This window comes from Panthera onca, chromosome C1, assembly GCF_046562875.1.
Source record: "Panthera onca isolate mPanOnc1 chromosome C1, mPanOnc1 haplotype 2, whole genome shotgun sequence".
In the NCBI taxonomy this organism is placed as follows: domain Eukaryota; kingdom Metazoa; phylum Chordata; class Mammalia; order Carnivora; family Felidae; genus Panthera; species Panthera onca.
In genome coordinates, this window is record NC_138346.1 from 148577517 (window position 1) to 148603622 (window position 26106).

Below are 26106 nucleotides of genomic sequence, written 5' to 3' on the forward strand. Positions count from 1 at the left end.
TTATTTCTGTTGCCAACATAGAATTTCAGGCTTTTATTCCCCTCTTGGCAAAAGACCAGGTGTCTTATACTTACTCCTTTCCTACATTTTCTCCATAAAGCATGTTAACTATGGCTTACCACTGTGCTGAAAGAATTTCTATTCAAGAGAATAGGTACTTTATGTCCCATTTTGTTTGCATCATTAGGGTCTCAGGCTGGCCTGGCCATGGCCTACCATGTGAACCTGCTCTTCTCAATCTACATACTCTCTTTAATTGATTTAATTTAATTGATCCCATTTATTACTATGGTTGTGAATTTTAGGCTGTAACTTTGAGTAATAATTAAAACATTATGGTTTAAAATTTTTAATTTTCTTTCTGTATCTGAAAACAAGGGCAATTCAGTAATTCTTTCCTATAATAAAAGAAAATTACACAGTAGGTAGGCATGACTTTTTAAATGAAAAGGGAGATGACATATAGTATATATACATGTTATTATATTGAGCTGAAATTAGGAAAAACTATGATTGACAGATGGTAACTGAGTTTTTTGCTATTATCTTCCATGTCAACGATCTTGTTCATGTTGTATATAGTAATATATAAGTGGAGACTTTAGATGAAAGTAATAACATCAATTTATACTTAAAAGTACCAAGACCAAATTCATTTTTTCTCAAATATTGTTTATTTGCTCTTATATTTGTATTTTGACTACTGAAATAGATAATCTTAACTTCTTGATGGAATTTGAATTATCATTCTAGAAAACTTTTGTATCAAATAATCAATATGAATATCAGGTATCAATATGAAAAAGGATCTTTATTCATTTTTTATGAAAAATAATTTGTAAATAAAAAGTTTAACCTTTAATATTGACCTACAATTTTCCAAGTACCCCTGCATGTTTATAGTTAATCCAGGTATCCCTTCTAGAACTCTTAAAATTATTTTTATGAATTCGTAGTCACACAAAATGAATTTAAAAATTCAGAAATATCCTTAAGTTTTGCTGTTGATGTTTTTTAAAATCCTATTCTAGGTCTTCTTGAATTTTTTTTCTTTTTTAATATATAAATGGTGGCACCTATAATAGTACTAACAATTGCCACAGATCCAACCACTAACACCACCAAAATAACAATGTTAACCCTGGAATTAGACTGATTTTCATCAGGACTAGGATTTGGAGGACTTTCATCAGGACCTGGTTCTGCTTGAGGAATAAACAAAGCTACTTGTGCAATGTTGGATAGTTTTGATGTCAAATTGCTTTTATCCACACTTTGAATGGCAATAAAGATGTGAGTTGCATTTTCTTCTGAGATATTTCCCTGTTTAAATGCAAAGGTTTCTTTGGAGTTGGCTTCATTTGGCAACAGATCAGTAGTGTTTACTTGGAGAGCATTGTCAAAATTGTCTCTTAGATCCAGAATACTTCCACTTATCCTTATAATATACCGCTGAACTAAGAAAAAAAAATTACATGTAGTTCAGAAACTAGAGCATATAATGTTAAATTCCTTTTTATCTATTCTCCTCAAAATGTTTAGTTATGCAAAGCTTATACGTATAGCCAAAACCTTACTAATTTTTCTATGAGAGCTTAATTCTGATATGCTAAATACTATCTTCATTGTTTGAAAAGTGGGACCGGGTTAAAATGTGTCATGTTTGGGGCGCCTGGATGGCGCAGTCGGTTGAGCGTCCGACTTCAGCCAGGTCACGATCTCGCGGTCCGTGAGTTCGAGCCCCGCGTCAGGCTCTGGGCTGATGGCTCGGAGCCTGGAGCCTGTTTCCGATTCTGTGTCTCCCTCTCTCTCTGCCCCTCCCCCGTTCATGCTCTGTCTCTCTCTGTCCCAAAAATAAATAAAAAAATGTTGAAAAAAAAATTAAAAAAAAATGTGCCATGTTTGATTGATTTGAAAATATCAGATTATAAAATTAATACTTCACTGGGTAGTCAATTAAAAATTGTTCTCCTCCCACCCACCTTTATACCCTTGCTTTTGCAAAGAGCACCTTTCACTTAACACTACATGTCACTTCATCCTTACCTTTTCCAACATCAAAATTATCTCCTGGTGCTGTCCATGTTAAATTGATCTCATCTCCATTAAGTGTGGCCTCAAGATCTGTGATTTGACTTGGTGGGTACAGATCAGGCAAGGGAAGTTTTGAAATATTTGAAACTATAAATGCACCTCCAGATGCTGTTCTGGTGAAACTCTCCAAGGTTGTGTGAGTATCTTCATCAATTTCAACTCTTGGTGGATTCCCTTCAATTTTCCCTGCATTAAAATTTGCTATATTTAATGGCAAATCTCTACTAGTATTTTTAGAACTCAATGAATTGAATTCCTCATCCTACATCCCCCTGCTCCCTTTTCATACATATACACAATCACATTTTACTAAGTTTGGTGACAAAGTCATAGGCATCCAATTGGTGGCAGATTTTTTTTTCTTTAGCATTCCTGACTACGATATTGTAGGATAGAATTATATAACATATCGCTTGGAATTAAGGCTGCACTGAATGGGAATAATGTTATATAATTCAATATGTGCCCTTAAAAAAAAGAACTGCTTTATTTCTCAAATTATCTCCAAGCTAGGAATGAACCTGGGTAAATTTTTACTGTTTCCCTTTCAAATGCTTGAGACAGGTTTTTCCCTTGCTCTCTGCTACAAGCGCTAAGGAATAATAGTTCAAGTTATATTCCAGTTGCCAACAGAGAACCCCTAAAAGTCACAAGGTAAGGAATGGACTGAAGGAAAGCTGACAAAGAATGCATACTTAATCCTTATCATCACCTTACTCTACACAGTTTCCCTTTTGACTTAACAAAACATCAAAATAAGTGTTTACTCATTTAGGTGTTTTTGTGAACTGAATCCAGTATCTATGTGAACTGAAGAATAAATTCTGCCACTAGCTTGTGCTTAGGTACATAACACATTAGCATGTTTTCTTTATCTGAGTTAGAAATTTGACATATTGTTGTTAATATAGGTAAGGTGCTCCAAACTAATATAATAATGGCTGACATTTGTTGAGTGCTTACTAGATGCCAGACACTGTAAAAAGCTTAGCATAATTTGGAGGCAAACACAGTATGACTGAGAACTTCATTTCAGAAATGGGAAAAGCTGTACTTGAGTTGTAAAGTGTTTGAAGCCTTAATCATGTTAACTACAATTATTCAAACCAGATATAAGATATCATTACTCACCATCCACTACCCATCCTGGTATATGTGCGGCTCTATTCAGTGGACGCCTTAAGTTTTGTGTGGTCACATTTGCTCCTCTATAAGCCCGTACTTTTAAGCTATATCTGCCATTTTCTGAATAAGCTATAAAATATCTGGAGTACACCCCATCATTCTTGAAAGAATCAGCACCTTATTATAAAAATGAAGGAATAAAATATTACTGTGAAGAAAAAGAAAAATGTATGCATTTTCTAAGCCAAGCATATAGACTTTATAAGCATATCCTCTTGATTAGGCTCTCTATTTTGTGATTGACCCACTGGGGAATAGTTCTATTATGCTTTACAAACCAGTATCTTCTTTAATTGATATATCTTTTATATATATATATTTATAAATATATATATATATATAAAATAAGTACCTTTACTTTATCAACTTCTATGCCGATTATTTTAGTACTCTTCTTACCATGTTTTAGCCAAATGGTTTTCTTGCAGTTCTTACTTTACCTAAACACATAATTATGTCATCTCCTGTTAAAAGCAAAAGGATTCACACTAAAAAAATGTATCTTGGCATAACAATTTAATTCTCAGTATGTTTACCTAAAAATTACTTATTTTGACTTCTCTTCAACCACTCTTTGTGTGTGTGTAAGTGTGTGTGTGTGTGTGTGTTGTATCCTCTCCTCTTGTTCTATGATCCATTAACTCTCTGGTCTGATAGTGGAAAACCCCATCTATTATTATAATAAACATTTGGGGAGCTCAGGAATATTGTATCATAAGTTTATGTCTGATATCACCAGTACTAGAGTTATTCATTAAATTACAGACAAATTTCTCAGGGGGTTTAACACTCTAAGATAAAGGTTCTTCAATTGAGGTCCTTGGATGAGCACCATGTGCATGTCTCTTGATCATATTAGGAATGCCAATTACTTAGACCTTCTATGGAAGGGCCTAGCATTCTGTGTTATAACAAGCCCCTCAGGTGATTCCTTTGCAAGCTAAAGTTTGAGAACCCCTGCTCCAAGTCATTATTTATCACCAATACCTTCTTAGGTAAAGGCATTCCAAATTAGCTAAGTAGCCATCTGGTAAAACCTTTAGAAATGAAACAAGATGCTTTAACTTTTAATGTAGCTTGGGAGGGTTTAGGAAAAGGAAAAGTCAGGAAATAGTTGAGGAAAATATTATTATATCAGATGAAGGCACTGAGGTGCACCGAAGAACAATTTTACCTTATAAATTTTTACAGGGCAAACCCTGGTTGATTATATATTGACTGACATTGCAAGACACTGTTAGAAAATTCTGACAACTCAGGAAGTTATCGATATGGTAATTTCCTTGCTTATGGTCCTTTCAAAAGAAGGATCAGTTTCCAGGACAATCCAGAGTCTAGGAAAAAGGTACTATTCACCCATATAGACCACGGCATGGCCAACTCTGTATCTTGTTTCCTGCCATTCAGACCTGGCATCTGATCTCTGGTGATATCTCTTGTCTGTTTGGCTGTTCTACTTGCCCTTGGACCTTAGTTCCCAAGACTGTATGTTGCATTTTTTCCAGCTGTTGGGAATTATTCTTGCCTGTTCTTCCGTCTCTGCCAGGGGCTCAAGTTCTACCATTTAATCCCATCTGGCTGCTTGTGCTTCACTCACTCTGGCTAGACTTTCTGATGATGTGCAACTAAGAAACTTGCTCAGAATTCTTGATGCTGTCCTCAGTCTCCTGAATGAGATGTTCTTGATGAGTAACAGATATTGGTTGTCCAGATGAAAAATAATAATGACAGTAAATAACATTTATTGAGTGCATACTATGTGCAGGACACTTGCTAAGTACTTTGTAGGTTTTATGTGGATAGAATTTCCTGCTGGTTCTGCTGTTCATCCATAATCTGCATCAGTTCTTCTGGAGTCTGTCCCACTGCCCCACAATATTATAGGGACCCATAACATATCCTGAGTTATAAAATTACAGGCTTATTCACAAAAACCTGTGAGTTACCTGCACCGTTGTCCAAAAGTTCCAAAACTTCTATTTTTCCGTTACTTGATTCAATGAAAGCAGTCACATTGGCTCCAAGAATTGGTACATGCCCTTGTAGAACTTCTGCATAAACAATCATTGGGCTGGGAAAACTGTTTGTGTCTTTATTCATTTTAGCATTCACTGTGATTGGAGGCACAGAAGAATTTGCTGCCTGAGAATTTACTGTCATAGTCAATGTTTCTGGGTTTGCTTTGGCTTGAAGACTGTATGTCCAAACACCCACCTAAAAATTCAATGGAAATATATTAAATATCCAAGATCAAGCTTTTCTGTGTTTTCATTGTCCAACTCTTAAATACATTTTATAAATATGTTACAGAATAAACAAGTTTTGACAATTTTGAAGGTAAAAGGATGAGAATTGAGGCAGTTTAGATAGGGTATCCTGGCCGTTGTCATGCATGGTGTCTAAACTTTGGGAAATGTCAGCTAGGAAAAATAAGTTTGGGAAAGTTTGCTTTGGTCTTGGCCTTATTCTTTGACCTCAGAGTCCACAGATTCTAAGATCTGGTCGTGCTAATCAGGAATGACTGAATAGCTATCTACACACCAAATTGCACACATTCTCTCTACATTGCTTCTTCAAAGTTATTCTTAGCCTACCTCATTTTTTCTCTTCTCTTTCTCTTAATGCATATGTTCTTTCTTTTTCCTGACTCCATAATTTTCAGGACCACACAGGCATAGAAAGTACATTTTATTTTATTGTAAATTTGAAGATGATACAAGTATTGACACCTATTGTTGTGATAGTAAACAATGTATTTTCAGCTACCAAAACAAATTTGCAAGGAAGTCTAAAAGCTGATTGCTTACCTTTGCAGTTCCTGGAATACTGAGATAGGCCATTTTGGAAACTGTGTCCACTGTGAAATTTCTCATTGGTGTTCCACTGGGGTCCCAGAGAGAAATAATGGGAGACTGTCTGGCCCATGTGATGAGAACGAATGTGTCCTTTCCCACAGTGCTATCAATTATTACAGTGCCGTTCATCCAGGGATTATTGTTGAGTGTTAATCCTTTACTTTCAAGCTGTTTAAATATATTTTAAGAATTAATTACTGGAGAAGAGAGTAATTTTTTCTGTTTTCATTTTTAATGTAGTTTTTAATTTCTGGCCTGAGAACAAGCTTATGTAGGGCATACTACCTTAGGCTTGTGATCTCTGAAAGCTGATTGGGATGTGACAGTTGTCATCAGAAAGTGTAGAAATATAGAGTCTGAGGGAAGGACAGGGTATAATAAAGTCATTAAAGCAGGAGAATGGGTTTTATAGTTGGAGATATGGCCCTGTTATTTTTTTCCCAATTGTCTTTGAGGACACAGAAGAGAAGAATTAGCTATAGGGTGTGCGTGTATCACCCTAAGTTTATCCATCTTCATGATGACCTAAAAAATACTTATTGGTTGTGGCTAGAGTATTTGAATAGAGATACAGTAAAAGGGGGCCTCAACGGAGAAAATCAAGATTAGCAAACTATGAGAGAAGCAAACAGGGCTATTTTCCTGATGTGAAATCTTGAAATAATTTTCACACATGATAGAGTGAGTAGCACTGGACAGTAAACATTCCAAGAGGAGTAGAAAGAGGGCAAACTGTTTACAAAGATTGGAATCCTGAGAAGAGATGTGAAAGATAGGACCTTTCTCTGAGAAGAGCTTCAAAGAAAGTTTTTCAAGTCTTTGTGGATAGTTCTCAGTCAAGGAAAGCCAAGTTTATCCACGGATCAAGAAAGTACTTTCTAAAATGTGTCATTTCAGGAATGATGGGAAATCTCATTTCTATTCTAAACCAGTCTTTTAAACCAAAAATCCTCTCACACCAGTGCTTATAGAGGGGAATGAATTCTACCACTGCAACATCATTGCAATCACAAAAATCTCAGTTCTGTGTTAAGTGGACATGGCTTTGAGTAGACCATGTATTATGATTAAGTTAAATCTGAATGAGAGAGACTTTCAGGAAAGTCTAAGAAAATTAGAAAGCTTTGGCTACAGAGTAGTACTAGGGGAAAATAACTGAGTAAAGAGTGAGATGCAGCCTTTTCTCTGTATTCTAACTGCCACCATCCAAATCCAAGTTCTCATCTACTCAGATTATCACAACATACCTCTAACTGTTCTCACGCTTCTCTCCCAAGACAAATTGAGGTTAATCTTTCAAAAATGTGTTTTCTTTTTGTTATTTCTCTACTTAAACTATACACTTTTTGAGTGAGGGATGCAGATCTTTCTGCCCCTTCCACATCATTTATAAAACCATTCTCGAAACTTTAAGCATATCCTGCATGCAAATGTCTCTTTTCTGGATGATTTCCCACATTCTACTTTTATATTTTAAAATTCCTTTGGAACATTCCATTTAATGTCCCACCAGCCCCTCAAAGTCTAAGGTTAAAACAGAGCAGAAAATAATATCCTCAAAATCAGTTCTCCCTTTTTACGTGTCAATTTTGTCATCATTTTCTCAGTCATACAGATGGAAACTTTCAGAAATGTACATTATTCTCCATCATTTTATTCTCCATACACCACCAAGCTAGATCTCAGATGAATTTTTAAACTGTTTTCAGGGCAAAGCTGCAAACCTAACCTCCAAACCAATCAGCACATATTATCTTAACTCTGAATCCTATACCTTCTTGCTCTTCATTGTTGAAGAGTAGAGGAAACTAGGTTTGTCTAGGTGATCATGGCAAGTTGATGGTGGGCAGTGACTTGATGAGCTGTAAGATGGAATACAAGTGATACGCACTTGGTGGGAATGGATATTGATAGAAACAGAATTTTGTAAAAAATATTTTGAAAGAAACAGGCTATGCTGACATTTTACATGGTACATGAATTAAGAATGAAGAAAGGTGTAAAAACTTTTCAATCTAAATACAGAAAATGGTAGTGTTATTGATACGCAAATGAGAAAAGAAGTGGCATTCAGAAGACAGATGAATAAAATAAAAAGCCAGTGAAAAAAGTGGTTGAAGAAGTAAGATAAGCCCTAAATTTGTAGATATGCAATAGTTATTCACTTTCTTTTTTCTGATAAATTATTTCCAAGATACATCGCTTCCATCTCCAAACCAGATTCTTGAGTGAATTCATCTAATTCAAATCTATTTTACAGCAGTGAAGGGTGGGGGAAATCTTGGAAGAATGGAATTTTTTAATGCATTTATAGCAAAATGGATGCTACATTATTGGACAAAATCTATTTTTGGCAGAAAAGTTAACAGTATTCAGTTTTGATGTTATCCCTTAACCAAGCTCTATAGGAAAAGAAAAAGAAAAAGTATATCTGCTACTTCATTACTTAATTTGGCCATATCTAAAGAATAACTTCTATTTCATACTGAGATTTTAATTTTAATTAAAAATTTACTTTGAGAAAAATATAGGACTCAAAACTTTTAACAACTGAATTATTTCTCTTTGTTATGGCTAAGTGTAAACACCAAAATCTGAGGGGTGGATTCTCTGACCTGAAGAGGCTGTTGGGAAAGATCAGTGTTTCCTGATGCAAGGGCCCCAAAAGCATCAATGAGGCCATTGTTCTGGGCTTCATCTGAAGCAAAAAAATGGTTTCCTCCTAAAATGTAAATACATTAAATAGGTTTCTTTCTAGAAATTACATACTTACCACATTAATAACGTAATAGGATAAACAAAATCATACTTTCAGTATGTATTATTAAAATAGAACAAAATCAGTCATACGTAAAGATTAACAATGAAATATTAATTTAAAGCTGTCATAACTAGAAAATGTAAGCTGCCTTTATACGTCACTGATAGAAATATTCCTGGCTGGAATGCACGAAATATTCATAGAATATGAAAGAAGATGTTACAGTTCCATGTATTAAAATTCATAGATCTCACAGCCCTTTAGCGTAATTATTCACTTTTATTTAAGATAGTTATAACAATTCTGGCTTTCAGATTTTTCAACCAAAGTGTGTCAGAATCAGTTTAGAAAGCTTAAAGAGCTGTCATATTGAGGTATCCTAACAATAACTGGCAATGGAGAGATAGAAAAATGGTAAGCAATAGAGAAAAGTTCAAAAAAAGCATTACTTTAGAGGGACACTTGGGACAGAAATAAATTTTACAATGGTCACGAAAGTACTTTGAAATAATGGGAATTTGTACAACTAAGCATTAAAAAGCAAGTATGTATTTGGTAGCATTAGAATTCAACCCAATATAATAATTGATATTCATAATATTACAGGTTTTGTTTATTCTACTACATTTAAGAAGGCACTGAAACATCTGGTCTATTTTCATTATATGTCTCTATATCTAAGATAGCATCTTCCCTGTAGTTCATCTAGAAATTTTGTTGTTATTTAGATTTATTCAGCCTGAGCTTCTGTTAATCCCATCTGCTCCCCAACCCTACCCTAAAGCCTCTGCTCTGGTTTCATGGATTTCCCAGTATCTCTCCATGTGCCTTACACTGTCATTCCAACGTGATTTTTTTTGCTCATGACCTGATCATCTTTTCTCACTCCTTTCTTCAGAAGAAGTAAACACCTTGTTCATGGCCCAGCTCAGAAGTCACCTCATCTCTCATGCCTTCTTTCTCTGACTCTGTACAACCCTGGGAGAATTAATGGCTTCCCCTGCTCACATTGTGCTTTATTTCTATATATTTCTCCTGTCATGGAGGGATGCTATCTGATTATGCTATCTGATTAGAAGTTTTATTTGTCTCTTCAGCCAGCTGGACTGTGAGCACCTTGAGAACAGAGAGCAGGTCTAGTTTGACTCTGGTTCCAAGGTCTTGGCATAGCACCCACAGGGCAAGAGCTTGAGAGAAATTGTTCAGTTGTTAGCCTTTACACTTACACATTGCTGTCAAAGGACAATAATATATAGATCATATTTCACCTGTTAAAGCGCTCATCTCTATGACTGCTTTATCAGCAGATGGTCCCAAAGCAATCAGATGAATGATAGCTCCACTTTGTTTCACTTCATCAATACAATTCTTTGCAGAGTTATCCTCCCCATCAGTCAGCAGGACAATTTCAGATCCATCTATTTGGGGGTGAATTTCTCTAACTACCTGCAAATATAATGACAGCATAATTATAAGTGTTCCAAGATCAAAAGACTTATGGGATATTAGAAAAAATGTGCAAAGAAATTAAAAGTGTGCAGAAGAGATAGCTTCTCTTTTAAAATCAGATTCTGTAATCAACAATTTTTAGGCGAACATAAACATGATTTTATTTTCTGTCTATCTGCCTCGGGAATGCTTGCTCAAATGAAGTTATGTGGGTGCAGGGCTGTGGAAAATTCTATTTGGATTAAATAATAATGCCATCTCAGTCTGAGGACTCAGGTCAACCAGACATCAAAAATATAATTGCAGAATGTGGCATTAAATATGTCTCTGTTTTCTCTGACTGGACTGCTCTCTAACAAACCATTAGTGTATAAAGTCTGTTGCATATACAGCTAGATGCATTAAAACTCCACCTCAACATTTTAAAAAAGTTAATGATTCCAAATTAGGGAACCTTTAATATAAAGAAAAGATATAGAAAGTTCTAAGCAGGTTAAGGTTAGGGATCTTGTTATATAACTTTTGTTTTACTTCTAATAGTAAAGAGCACAAGACTAAGAGTATTGGTGGTGCTTAGAGAATACATGGATTATATTTATTTAAATTGAGTTCTATTTGTGGTTTGAACCCATTTATTATGAAGCCAAACAGTTTGAAACTCACAGTTCTGAATCTAGGTGCCTATAAGAGAGGATAAAAAGAATTTATCCCAGGATAGCAACTATATTTCATCTCTGACAGCTTTAATTCGTAGTGGATTCTTGGTACACCATTTTGAGAAACTGAGTCCATACCAAAGGGAAACAAAAGACAGATTATCAGTGGCTTTCATGAATTCGGAGTGGAGGAGTGTGTAGATTTGTAGAAGAGGGTTTGGAATTTAGATACTTGTAATAAAGCTGGCGTCAGGGAACAAAGGGACCAGCTTCATTTCAATTTTTTGCATGTTTTTAGACAAATGATGGCTAATATATGTTGTAATATATGTGAAATATGCTTTGACATACATTAAAATCACACTAAAAATAGGAAATTCTTTAATACATTCATTGCATTTATACAGCATCCCCATCACATTCCCCCTGCATGTTTGGGTGAAATATATAATATATTTGTGAATCTTATTTTTATCCAAATGTATATGACCTTGTTCATTATTATGGCATTTGTGAAATATATATATTTACTCTCTATAAAAGATATTGTTCTACATACATAAATGTAGTATTTCATTTAACCTTCATAATAGTCCTATGAGGTAGGCATTCTTGTTTTCCTATATTCCATAGATAAGGCACTGGGAATCCAAAGAGACTGAAAACTTTACCCAAGATCACTTAGTAAGTAGTAGAGCCAGTACTCTGATGTTACTTCCTGACCCTATGACTAACGGCCCCTGCTACATCTACTTTAATAAACATCAGTTTTCCCCAACTTAATGTCACAGAAACTGAAATGAAGATTGGCCCAAAATGGAATCATACCATATAACTTGCTTCATTGTCTAAAAAAATTGAGTTTTGTTGACCAAGCACACATATTTATTTAATACTTATTGAGCACTGACTACTGCATGGTGTACCAAGACAGAAAAAGTCCCTGACCTCATTGGGATTATACTCTAGTGGCATTTTAATAGTCAGTTATTCATCCATTTATTTATTGATTTACTGATCCATTAAAAATCATTAAATGAATTTTTTTCTATGGGCTTAGTTCATCCTGCACTTCTTAGGATTAGTCATGTTAATATTAGGCAGCAAGTATGTGTGGCAGCATTTGACATAAAAATGTCCTAATCATAAAAAAAGAAAGAAACTAGGTAAGGGGGATTAAAAGGTACCCAATTGCAGTTATAAAGTAAATAAGTGATGGAGATATAATGTACAGCATAGGGAATATAGCTACCAATATTGTAATAACTTTGTATGATGTTAGGTAGTAACTAGACTTGTCATGGCGATCATTTCATAATGTATAAAAATATCAAATCACTCTGAAACTAATACGATATTGGATGTCAGTTATACTTTAATTTTTTAAAAAAGAACAAACTATATTTGCAATATGATTTTCACCTGAAATGCTGATTTAATTCCGGCACAGATGGAAGTTCCTCCATTAGCTGCTGTAGGTAAGCTCTCCAAGAGCTTGTTTCTTTCTTTGCTGCTTATTATTTGGATTAGATTACTTTTCACATTGGCACTACTATCAAAGTGCACCATCCCCACCCAGGATCCATTTTCAATGGTCTGCAGCAGGAAGTGTTTTGCTGCTTGGTTCATTCGATTTAGGCGATTAAAACTCTGAATAAAAAAAAAATCAAGAAAACAACCAAGGGGTTTTCAATTGGAAAATAATTGCAGATCACACAAAATGAGTGAATAAAATTTGTCATTGATTTTTTACCAATGGTAATTGGTATTATTAAAGAAGACAATTTTCTTTTAATTGATAAAATTGAAAAATATTGTTGTATTATGGAACACATATGGTATAGTAAGGAACATAGGCTTTAGCTAGAGCTGATTCTTGGCTGCTAAGCACCCAAATTAGAGGTGGAGGGTAGGGTGGGGGTTGGGTTGCAATTGTGAGGTGATGACTTACCACTTAGAGACTGCCTAATAACTCCTGAGATCCTCTGTTCCAGTTGTATCAAGATGAAACCACTCCCCAGGTCCCACAGTATCAAACCAGACTTATCATGGACTCCATCTAGAAATGGAAGTCTCCCTATCCACTTGGGGACATCCCAAAAGATGAAACTTACTCAAGCTGCAGCTATATTTTGAGAGGCCCAGTCCCTACCGCCCTCCCCGCCTTACCTCTTCTGCTTCTAACCTCTCCCCACCACTTCCCCACCAATGGATTAATTGGAATTGGTTCTTTGACAACTCATTAAAACTCACATCCCTCTTTCCTAGGTGAATGCTCAATGTAAGCCTCTTCGTACGTTTGTCTTTTCCAGTTCCTCAACACCAACTGATCTGTGAAACCTCCCCCCAACACACATCCAAATTTCCCTCTGAACTCTCTAGAACCAACCCACAGTGAAAAACTTCTCTTACATTTCCATCTTTGAGGGCTCTCTCTCTACCACTTTGTTTTACCTTTAAACTTAGCTTTACCCGCATCTTGTCCAAAGGAGGCTGCTCATCTTTTCCTAATAAGGAACTCTATCTCTCCTCAGCAACACTTCCTAGAACACTTCTATGTATAGGTGTCTAGCATTCTGATGTTCTTTCTGAAACTTGCTATTGAGGATTATTTCATTCAGCTGCACCATCTTCTGTGCTTTTCAGTAACCATTCAACTGAGTGGTTTGTTGGAGACATTCACCTTGATCTTCAGCGTGCTCTGTTCTGCTTCTAATGTGACATCCTTCTGGGTGCCTTATCACATTATGTTTGCTCATTTGTAGTCCATTTCAACAATTATTTATTGAGTGCTTATACGAGATAAACACTATTTTAGGTAACAGGGATGCAAAGATGAGTAAGACACTGTTTTAAGTCCTAGAGGAGCTCCCAGTCTAGTGGGAGAGAAACGTGTAATTACAATATGATATATAGTAATAGAGGTTTGCACAGGTCATTACGGGAAACCAGCAGAAGACCCATTAGTCCAGTCTAGAAGCCCAGCCCATCTTCTCCTGGAGGAAATGGGTGCCTCTACCAAACTTGAACAATATGTATGAGTTAGCCAGGTAATGGAAAGGGAGAGAACATTTTCTCTATTCAGCAGCGAATTCTTCAAGGATGTGAGTTTGTACTCCTAGACCCTGGCACAATGCCTTCCATTCCTTGAATGATAGTAGAGGGAATAAATGGCTGAATCTGACTGTATCTTTATTATGGTGGTACTTTTGGTCTGTGGCTTCGAGCATAAAGGGGTCATTTATATAGATGATGCAAATAAGGTAAAAGCATGTTAACAGTTCTCCTGGTTGATTTTGTTCCTTGACTTGGAATGGAGTTCAGAGGCCCCAATCTACTCTCTCCTTATGTCTGTTAAGGATTTCCAGTAGATAACAGAGACAAGGTTAGAAAGAATGTCCATATTAAAAATCTTTAGTACTGATCTTCTAACTAAGGCTTTACTAAAGGATCTAAAAGTACTCCTCAATAAACTCTCCATTTTCTGGGGTTGGATATTGGGCTAGATCTTTTTAACTCCATTGCCACACTTTTTCATTACAATATTCACTGCCACTCTTGAGATCATGATCATAGGAGGTAACAGTATTTATGCCACCATGCAATTTAGAACAAGCAGGTAGTGTTTAGAGTATTCTCAGCTATTCAATCACTTTCATGTCCCTATATCCAGGAACAAATGGGCCCACAGACTTACATTCATGCTTCCAGACTTATCAAGAACTAAGCACACAATTCTTTCTCTGATCTTCAGCAATGAGAAGACAGGTGGAGGGGGTGGTGCCACCATAGATGTTGTGTTCTTAAAGTCCTCAGAATTGCTGATCACCTCCCATGTACTTCTGGAATTGCACATTTTGTTTTGTAGGCTTGGAGCTTCTTGGTTATGGGTTTTTTTATTACAGAATTCAACAACCTAAAAGATTAATAAAATGAAAAAAACCTTTACATACAATGTATTTAAAAATTCAACTACAAATCTGAAAAATAAAAAATGTTCTTGGCAAACATGTTGTTTACTTAATGAAAGAAGATTCACTGAGGAATCATATAATAGTAATATGCATTTTGAATAATTGTAATAACAGGTAACACTAGTTGAGTGCTTACTATGTGCCAGTTAATGTTTAAAGAACTCTATATTAATATATCTAATCTCTCAGGAAACCTGCACAGGTATTTTGTAAACTTGATAACATATCCTTTGAATATATATGCTCTGAACTCACAATTGGCATACTTACAGAATTAATACCTTGCATAAACATTATGGATGCCTTTTCAGTTTGATCTTTATCAGGGAAGAATTGACAATCTTTTTCATACAGTTTTGTCTTAGAATCAATTCTGCATCCTCTAGTTGTACAACTGTTCCCTTGACACTTATAAACTCTATTTATACCAGTAATACCTGTCGAACATCTGAAAATATATAATAGTTAGTCTTTGAGGCAACTTAACAATAAAAATTTTTGAAAATATTAAGTAATCTTTCCATCAAGGTTTTGTTTGTTCTTATTTATGTACCGCACACATCTTGTTTTTGGCAGCAACATTTAAGTGTTCCTATCAGAGCAGTTACCTGTTTTTCAAGAAATTGCAGAAAGAAATTTTAAGTGGGATGTCTAGTATATGTAATGGCTGAGTTCCCTGTTGGGATTAAAGTTGCTGCCTGTTAATCCCAATGGCTGGGGAGTCCCCTTTTCCAAATATCTCTTCTGGTGGCCTTGTGATCACTGCAGGCATCTGGACACGGCAACTTGTGAAAACATTTACTCTTGGTGCCACCTTAGCTTGAAGTTCTTTGTAAGATTCTTCTCAAAGAAAATATCTCCAAAAGAATGGGATGTGGCATAGCTACAAATATTTTGTTTTTTCAAGGAGCATTTTTATCTAAAGCAAAATGTGGCTTGAAGGAAAGACTAAGGTACTGCCTAGGACAGTAGTCACTACTGGTGGGGTTATTTTAGACGTATGTTTTATTGCATGGAATTGGCCACAGGTAGCAGTGATTACAGTAAATATGCTGGAATGTGAATATTATCCCATCTTTTCAATGTGTTTCCATTTCAAATTTAAGAAGCAATTACTAGATTTCATTCAGTTATTTAGAGTCTCCTAAATATGTGTATGCCTCTTACTCCCCAGAACTCCATGAACATAATGTTATCTACATTAACAACCATGATGAATATTCTTTAGCAGAGACTAGACATTTAGGGGGAATATGGTGTAAACAAATGTAATCAATGTAATACTCCTTAAATATGTGTGCTGCAACTGGTGAAGCAAATGGGCAAAGGAAGGGACTTCAATGAAATCAAGTATCTTTCAATTTGTGCATTTTTGATAAGTCCACAGACCTTGCAGGGCATCTAAGATTGAGTAAGCTGATGGCATCTAATTTTAAACCAATTACCAACAACCATTTTGCTCTATTGATCTTAGAACTAACAGGATTGTCTATTATTAACTGTGTTGTTAGATTGGTATTTTTAAATGAATTTTATAAAACCCAAGAAATCCTTGATTGGCCCTTTGAAAGTTGATTTCTTATTGAGCTTACATTTACCACTATTTTAATCACTTTTTTCATTCTTGTGTAGTATAAATTATTTTGATTTGCCATATACTATACAACCCTTTACACAGAATACAACTCCAGCACAAATGAGTTCTGGCAGCTATGGTAGAGAGGTATAAAAATATGCCAAATCGCTACCAAATGCTCTTGAAGTTATGTGTATTTTGAATGGAAAATCAGCTACTTTAAGGTACATCTTCTAAAAACAAAACAAAAACAAAAACAAAGAAACAGACACACTGTTTTGTGATATAGCATCTATTATCTGCATCGGGATAAAAAAAATTATTGGCATTTAAAAGAAATAAAACTAAGGTAAATAAGAAGATATAGCCTGGAGTAATTAAGAAAAGTTCAATGTTCATACCTTGTTGCTTCAATTTTCTTTGACTTAGCACTGTAGAAAGGCTCATCTTCATTGTACTCATCAAATACTCCCCAGCGGAGATGGGCCCACTCATGGACAAGCAGTCTATCTGTAGGAAAATATTTCAAATATATGATCATAATTCAAGTGACAAAATTTGTCCCTCAAATATTTTAACAAACTGTTTCAGTCAAAAAGTTATATTTAGGTTTTAAATAACTGCTAACATTTGTATTTTTATTTATAAAAAACATGTTGCATTACATTATATAGTATATTATGTTTTTATTACACAACATGTTACATCAAGAAAACATTTATGATATGTATGCTATGAGCAAAATAGTCTGAGCTTTGGCTTTTGGGGGGCAAAAAGTCTTAGTTGTTACAATGGTTTTTAGCGCTACAAAGCTTGCTTTTACCAAACCATAAATGGATATATAACATATCTTTGGTATTAATATTTCACTAGGATGTGATTAGTTAAAAGATGTGAATGGCTCAGTCAGTTGAGTGTCCAACTCTTGATTTCAGCTCTGGTCTAATCTCACAGTTCGTGAGTTCGAGCCCTGGGTCCGAGTCTGTGCTGACTGCGTGGAACCTGCTTAGGATTTTCTCTTTCCCTTTCTCTCTGCCCCTCCCTCCCTTTCAAAATAAATAAATAAAGTTAAAAAAAAGTCTATAAATTCTCTTGAGGGAGTGGATAATGAAAAAAAAAGCGTTGAAAAACACTGCTATAGACCATAGATAATTTGGGGGGATGTCCAAATAAAGTGATTAATTTATAGTACTTAACACATAAAGCATTGATTATGTGAAAATAATTATTATTAATTATACATATTTAGCATATGTTATTACTAGAAAATACAAAGTACTAGGCTCTAGGCACTAGATATGCGAAGTACTAGGTACTAGGACATACAAAGATGAATAAGATGTAGTCTTTGACTAGGAAAAGCTCAAAGAGAGGGATTTGGAATTAAAAAAAATTTTTTTTTCTGCTAAGGATTTTAGGGTAAATGGAAGAATAAAGGTAAATCCATAGCTTGAAATGCTGGAAGGAGAAACAAGTAGATTTCAGTTTTAGCAATATTAGGAAAAACTTCAGAGGAAATAGCAATGGAGAAGAGGAATTCAGAAATATGTTTGTTCTGCTACCATGTGTATTTCTCTAACTCAAATTAACTCAGGAGATCTAAACATAGAGGGGAAGTGTCAGAATTATGCAAAAGTCACATTTCTTCTTTAAGTCCTTACTACTCAAAATATGTTCATTGGACCAGAAGCATCAGCATCACCTGGCAGCTAACAAGAAATGTAGAATCGTAGACCAACTTTAGATCTACTGAATCAGAATCTGCATATTAACAAGATCCTTAAGTTACTACTCTATGCATTGAACTATAAAAACACTGGCTTAAGGTTTTCTAGGCAAATGGAAACATTAGAAGGAAAAAGCCTCTCTCTCATGCCCACTATAATTTGCTAAGAGAGTAGATTTCAGGTGCTATCACCACAAACATGAAATAAAAGGGAAAGGAAGGGTAGGGAACTATGTGAGGAGATGATATGTTAATTAGCTTGACTATAGGGCTCTATTTTCTCAATCAAGACATCTGTTGATGTGATTGAAAAGGGTAGTTAGAGATCTTGGGAAAAATGGTAGAAGTTTTAGAACAGCTGCTATGGGGAAGGAGAAAGGAAGCCAAGAAGAGACAAGTACAAATATTGTTGCATAACTTTGAGGGCTTCCCTGAGCTTGGGAAATCTGCTTATATAATGATATCATTAGTTTTATAATTTTCTTTAATAGTCTTGGAAGTACATTAACAGAAGCCAAAGAAAACTGGCTGGAAACTCAGTACACAGGATTTGGCAAGTTGAATGAAACATAGTATATGAATGGTGAGGGATTTGAGGTATTTATACTTATAGTTGAAATAACTAATTTTGCTGGATATGCCAGCTAGGAAAGAGAGTATATCTTAGAAAGGTGCAAAGGATTAGAGGTGTCAAAGAGAACAGTCATGGTCAGGCTAAAGTTTGAGGGAGAGATAAGATTAGGTTGGGATGGGATGGTATGGGATGATGGAACTTTCAAGTTGGGGTGGAGAATAGGTCTAGGTGACTGAGGACCAGGGCTAGCTGAATGTTTGACAGAAACAAGAGACTTAATGTGTGCTCATTGGAAGGGCAGTGGGAGAGAGAGATTGTGGGGTATGTGGATTTAGGTAGGTTTTCACTTAGTAGTGGCATGTGAGTTTGATCTTCCTTTAACAATGATTTGCATTTTTTAAATGCAAAACAATATACTTTAGTTCATTTGTCCAGCTGTGGAGAACTGAAAAAAATTAAATCTAAAAAGTACACCCTAAAAATTTTATTATTGCCCTGTGTTCAAATTTCTGTTGATGTTGTACTGAGTATCTAACTCAGTGTTCACAACAATTCTACAAGACAGGAAACTTTTATTTACTGTATTATAGGAAATAAGAACAGAGAAACTAGGTCATTTGTCCAAGGTCACACACAATTGGTAAGTCACTATTTGAATTTAGAGACTCTGGCTCCAAGGCTTGGACACATCCATAACCTGGATACAAAGATGCTTGTTAGAGTCATTTGCAACACATGTATTCTAACAAAAATTCCTACCTGATGGTCCATATTCATTTTGTTTTTTTCCAAGTACAAAGTCAGGGGTGAAATGAATGTATTCTCCTTTTTCTTCACAGGCTGTGAACTGTCTGGTATATGGTTCATCTCTACCTGGGAGGGCAGGTGGTGCAACTAAAACATCGGCCTGAGAATGTTTAAAAATATTTTTAAAACATCAGAAATAGAAATGATAACAGTCTTAAACACTCTAAGACAATCAATGTGCTGAAAAACTGGGGATCACCAGAAAATACAATTTTTTAAAAGAAGCTTTTTGACTCTTACGTGTTTGTAGCTTTCATGTTTTGGCCTCTTGTATTGTGAGTTTTCCTTCCAGCTGTTAGGAATTAGTATTGATACATTTTTGAAAAAAAATCTTTTTTCTGTGGCTTCAAACAGGTAAGTAGAAGCTGTAGTCACCATACCCTATTGTTAAAGGAAAAAAAAATGTGAGTATGGCCAAGTAGCAATGGACCAAATGGGCAGAGTTTCATCACCGGCATTTCCCAATTTAAGAGTGGACACACAAAGCAACTGACTAGGGAGCAGGTCTCTGCCTCAGAGTTCCAGTTCTGCCACCTGTCAGTCCAAAATTATATGTTAATCTTACACATCACAGGCTTTGAATTTTCTGTAACCCTTCATCAAAGGGCAATTGCTTCTCTTGAGTGTTAAAAGAAATTACATAAAATGACAAAGACACAGACTTCAGAGTCATCTACTGGGTTCCAATATTGGTATTAGTACCTTCTGGGTAATAGAGGTTGGACAGTTTAACACTCCGAAGCTCAGTTTCTTCATCTCTTAAATGGACTATTACAACCTTTCTTTAGAATTAACATAAACATGAAATGAGTTATAAAGTGCTGTACACGTAGACGGTCATAAAACTGTCTGATATCATCACTGTTAATAAGTCTCATTACAGAGCAGCCTTAGCTGATGCAAGCTGAGGAGAACAGTCTGTAGCAATGGATCTTAGGGAGAGGTTTTTTATTATACTCCCAACCCCCAGGAGAGACAGTTGGATTGGGAACTGGGGAGTGGAGTGATAGCAAAATTCATAGGAGATGCAGAGCTTTGTAAATCATAGACAGAGCTTGATGCTCTGCCAACAAGATAAAAATAGTATCACTTTATACTGTTCAGTATCCTGAACCCAAAGGTATAATGATTAATAAGGGAGATAGTCCCTTTCTAGAACTCACTGTCTAATGGGGGAAATGGATGAATGCTTCTTAATGGAGATCTATTCTGCATAATCAAAACTACTGAATAATTGAAGGATATTGGGTGCTAGATGAAAATGTCAAACTCTTCATCTTGTCGGCAGCATTCCAGTCTGCAGTGTTGTTTCCTTCATGGTGGGCTCTTTTCCTCCATGATGCTTCCTGACTTGACATAAGCCCACAATAGAATTTTTCTTCTTCAGGAATCCCAGGACTCTGTATCTTGTTCTCTTGAAGAGTCCAGTGTGCTTACTCAATACATTAAATAGATCAGCAAACTAATTGGGTTTAGAGCCATGGATCAGTCAGAAGCCAGAGTGCACAGAACTGAAGACCCAAAGAACTGGCTAGGAGTTAGTAAAAGGGCTTCAGAGATCTCTTAAAGTAGATTGGAAATTACTGGCCTAAAGCAACTTTTCTCTAAGGATGGCTTTCCTCCTTTTTTTTTTTTTTTAATATTCAGATCTCACCAGTTGTCACATTTTGCTTCAAGTGACGACTATCTATGTTTCTATGAGATAAAAATATATAGGGTGATTTGAATTGTGGTGAGTATTTGAAAAGTAGGGTTGCTACGTTTGTGTAGGTTGTGCATTCTACAACTCCAAGGGATTCCATTTACTTTGTAGTTTCCATAGCTCTATGCATCTGCCTTGGGTAGTGGTATGTTCTGAGGTCATTGAGGGGTTTCGTAGATCCTATGTCAGATGACTATGATCCCCTAGGGCATATTAAGGTAGCTAATAATGATTCTCATAGGCTTTCCAAGGAAAATTTCTGTAACATTCCTTCTAAATTCCATCTCAGAATTCCTATAATATCCTAGTTGGATCAAAGATGATTAATATTATCAATATTTCAAAAAATAAGTACTTTCAAACCAAAAAGACACATGAATAAAAGGAATAAGGAAAGGTGACAGTTAACATCTCAGGTTATGAATTGTGAGTTAATTCAGCATGAATGTTATTATGGTCAGATGGTATCCCCAGAGTAAGGTTATATCTACAAGTTGATTCACTAGTTACAAAAAAAAGTAATTTTTGTCATCTTGTACAAGCCAGAACTCAAACCCACATCTGTCAGCCTTCAAATCCCATGGGTTGGATCTCAGCTCTAATTGTGCTATTTAATGTGATCTCAGAAAAAAATATTTACTCTACAAATACCAGTTTTTTCTTCTGTATAATGTGGATGAGAGAATTTTACAAGGTTGCCTGGTAATATAAATGCAAGGACTGTTCAGAGGGCTGGGAGAATGTCAGGAAACATTGTGTAATCTAGGCATATCTACTAATAGTTGAACTTTTACTTGTGGTGTTTGATAGAGGACATTTTAATATTTTTTTTTGCCACTGCAAAGTAATTTTTCCAAATACTGACTTCTGATGGTCAGAAAAGTTTGAAACTGATTCTTCCTGAACACTAAGAAGCCATCATGCAGAATTAGCTGAGACACGGTCAACCCTATCTAGAATGAACTGCTATTGAAGCCTGTGTTCTTCAGTAAAAGAATTTTTATATCCCCCTGGAATTCAAAAGGTATCAACAAATGAACACTGCTATTCTGCAAGAGTTTATTCAGAGTGAATGATAAATGGCAGCCACAGAATCACCATCTCACCACCCAGGTCCAGCCCATCAGTCTCTAATGGATAGCAACACACATGTAAAAGGCCAAATCAGTGAGCCTAAGGACACAGTACTAGAGGAACTGAATGTAAGGAATTAGTAAATGTTGATGTCAGGAGAGCTGATTTGCACGGCTGTTAACACCAATTTCTATTGCATGAAATGTTACAGTTGGTAGAAACTTTAGAAATCACATTTCTCCTTTTAGGCTTGGAGCCTTTCTCTTCTCCATCTGCACTTTATAGTGAACTCATTTATTACCATGGCTTTAAATCTTGTCTACATGCTGATGAGTCCCCAGTTTTTATCTCCAGCCAGTTTTTCCCCTTGAATTCAGATTCTTATCTATATCTATGTGTGTATCTAATAAGCATCTCAAATTCAAAACGCCTCAAACTAACTCCTGATCTCCCATCTGCCACATTATTTTCACTTATAGTCTACCTTTTCAACTGATGATAATTCCATCCTTCCAAGTGTTCAGGCCAAAAGCCTTGGAGTCTTCTTTGACTTCTATTTTCCCTCCTCCTCTCCACCTCCCCACCCCCCATCTAAACCATCAGCAAATTTGTCTATAATACCCTCAGAATATGTTCATCATACCACTTTAATGATCTCTACCACAATATCCCTGTCCTTCATCATCATTACTTCTCACCTGCAACTGCTTCCTACCTGCACCACATCTCTGTGCTGCAATGAAACTTATGTAGGATGAGTGACAAGTGTAAGCCCTCTACAGAATTTCTTCAATACTGCAGTCAGAGTGATCCCAGAACATGCATGAGAGAGCACACTCCTCCTCTGCTCAGAATCCTTTCGTGGATTCCCATGGCACTCAGAAGTAAAAGCTCAAGTCTTTCCAGTGGTCTGGGTCCTCTATGTCTCCATGTTGGGCTCTCCCACCCTTCTTCCTGTTCATCACCTCCTGATGGTCACTTCAAGCATGTTTGCTTTACCTACTGTTCCCTCCCCGAGGTTTTCAATGGGTTCTTCCCTCACTCATCTCAGGTCTCCGCTCAGATGTCTACATCAACAGTGAGGTCTTTCCTGACTGCCCTACATGAAATAGTAATGAACATTCTCCTCCCACCCAGCTCCAACACTGCCTATCCCAATATGTTGATTTTTTTTACTTCATGGAAACCTATTACCATCTGACCTGCTATACTTTTACGTGTTTTTATTATCTATATCATCTAAAAAGAATGTGTACTGCACGAGGGTAAGGAATTGTTCACTGTTGTCACTCCCTGACATGTCATAAGTATTCATTAAATAATTGTTTAAAGAACAGATGAGTCCAACTGTTCATTTACAGATGAAGAAACTGAGGATCAGGAAGGCCCTGTGCCCTGTCTTTGGTCTTATGGTGAGACAGGGTAGAACTCTATTAAAACTTTCCATTCCCTCTGCCACTCCGGTATTGTCTTCACTGTACCATGCTGCTTTTAAACTTCCTGTAGCATTCAGAAGTTTCCATAATAATTAACTACTAACTTTTTTCTTCTCCACAATTCAAACAGAAGAAATCCAATTTTTTTCTTACCTTTATCTCTTCAATTATTTTTCCATCTTCTGGCACATGAGGGTCTATAGCGATGATAATGCCTTCATAGCCATTGTTATTCAGCTGAACAAGGGAAGTATTGGACCCCTGCAGCAGGTATAGGACTAAGAGGAAGACAAAATCTAATAACCCCATTGTTCTTGTCAAAGCATTCCTGGCCCCAAAGTTGGTTTGTTCAAAGGGTTTTTCTTTTACTTTGTTTCTCTCTCCATATATATAGCCCTAAACCTTATCAATGTCAGCTGATAATAGGACGTTGCTTGTATAAAGGTCAATGTTACATATGTAAAATGTTTGATGTCAGTTTATGTAATCATTTTATTGTATGTTATTATAAAAGTGATCTAAAACATAGAAGAGATTGATCTTTTTATAAAAAAATTACACATATTCCTCTTGGAACTTTTTTTTATATTTTCTAATTCTGGTTTATTTCCTACATATAGACATATAACTTGTATTTTCTGTACAGTACAATGTAAAAGTTAAAAAAAATTTATAATGAAATGAGTAGAAAAAATAATGGTAAGATTGTTATTCAGTTTTACAGAGAGACTTAATAATTATTTAGATTATTTCCAAAGTATAAATAATTGAAGAGAATGTAAGATTATTAAATATAAATAACACCAAATTAGGTAAGATGGCCTTGAAACTTAATTTAAAAATTTAAAGACTTTGACAAATTAAGGAAGATTTGATAGTTATTATATTTAAAAATCCTGTTTAGTAAACAATGAATAGAATGTTTTTATATACGTATATCAAATAAGTCTGGTATGTGCTAATTATTATTGAAGCAGAATGAATAATTTTGATAGTTAACATTTATTTAGTGCTTACTAGGGCAGAGATTCTCTCTCTTAATTTTCACTGTAACTCTCTAAGGTAAGTATGAATATAATCTTCATTTTATGCATGGGGAAACTGAGGCACACAATTTCAGTAACTTGCCAAGATTACATACATAGCAAATGACAGAGTCAGGATCTGAACACTGTATTCTTACCCCAAAGCCCATGGATTTAATTACTTCACAATAAGGCAATATGATTTTATAAGGCAAACAATATAATAAGATTTTTTCTTTTAAAAAGGAGAAAGGGGTTAGTTTTGGAACTGTAAAGATGAATAAAAAATGTCTAATTCTAAAGCAAAAGGAAACAGAACTCATCAGAAACCAAAAAAGAACAAGAAATAGAAGACCAGAAAATACATTTTTTTTATGTTTATTTTGAGAGGGAGAGAGACAGAGCATGAGTGGTGGAGGGGCAGAGAGAGAGGGAGACACCGAATCTGAAGCAGGCTCCAGGCTCCAAGCTGTCAGCACAGCCCCTATGCAGGGCTCAAACTCACAAACTGCAAGATCATGACCTGAGCTGAAGTCAGACACTTAACCGACTGAGCCACCCAGGCTCCCTGAAAATATCTTTAAAAGAAGAGTTTCTGTAGGAGGAAATCATGTTGCATTCTCAAAAGACAGCATCTTTAAGAGAGGCATTTTATCACGTGCCCAGACTTTGACCTCTTAGGCAGCATTCTATACCATCCTTCCATTCCCTCATGAATATTATGGGGTAATTTTACATTTATGAAATTAATATGTTGTACAAGATACAGGATGGAGCTGTTACACTGGCAACTCTAGGGAAATGTGATTACTTGGAGGCGGTAGGGGTTGAGCATCAAGAGATATATCTGAGGCAGTCTTTCCCTGGTTCCCTTGCTGACCTCTCTTCTATTGCCCCCTACCTCTCCCTGAATTCCAGCTTGGGGTCTTCAAACAAACCAAGCATGCACCCATCCCATGGAGTTGGTGCTCAGAAAATTGTTTTTGACTGATGGACTGACTGAATTAGTAAATGGTTATCATTTTAACCCCAAATAATGACATATCACAATACTTAAATAGAAGCTTGTTCAAAACCTTTGAAATGTTGGAGAAACCAGAAGCACTCAGGTCCCCTTTAACATTTGTGTGATATTTGAGGAGGTGCTATTACTCTCTCAATAAAATCAGGAAACTCCTGTTTATTAGGTTGGAAGAGAGCTGCTTCATCTTT

At 35.8% G+C, this 26106-nt stretch overlaps 1 protein-coding gene across 1 annotated transcript; it reads right to left on the bottom strand.

Moving 5' to 3' along the window:
• Window positions 1-439: 439 nt before the first annotated feature.
• Window positions 440-24230, bottom strand: LOC132672554 (calcium-activated chloride channel regulator 4). Its single transcript, XM_060624704.3, has 14 exons — window positions 24023-24230; window positions 19898-20038; window positions 19610-19757; window positions 16952-17060; window positions 15245-15422; window positions 14698-14916; window positions 12423-12650; window positions 10164-10341; window positions 8750-8856; window positions 6087-6302; window positions 5226-5493; window positions 3226-3396; window positions 2047-2280; window positions 440-1457 (listed from the first exon to the last, which is right to left on the bottom strand). The coding sequence occupies exons 1-14, from the start codon at window positions 24176-24178 to the stop codon at window positions 1015-1017; spliced, it is 2796 nt and encodes a 931-aa protein (XP_060480687.2). The 5' UTR covers window positions 24179-24230; the 3' UTR covers window positions 440-1014.
• Window positions 24231-26106: the final 1876 nt, after the last annotated feature.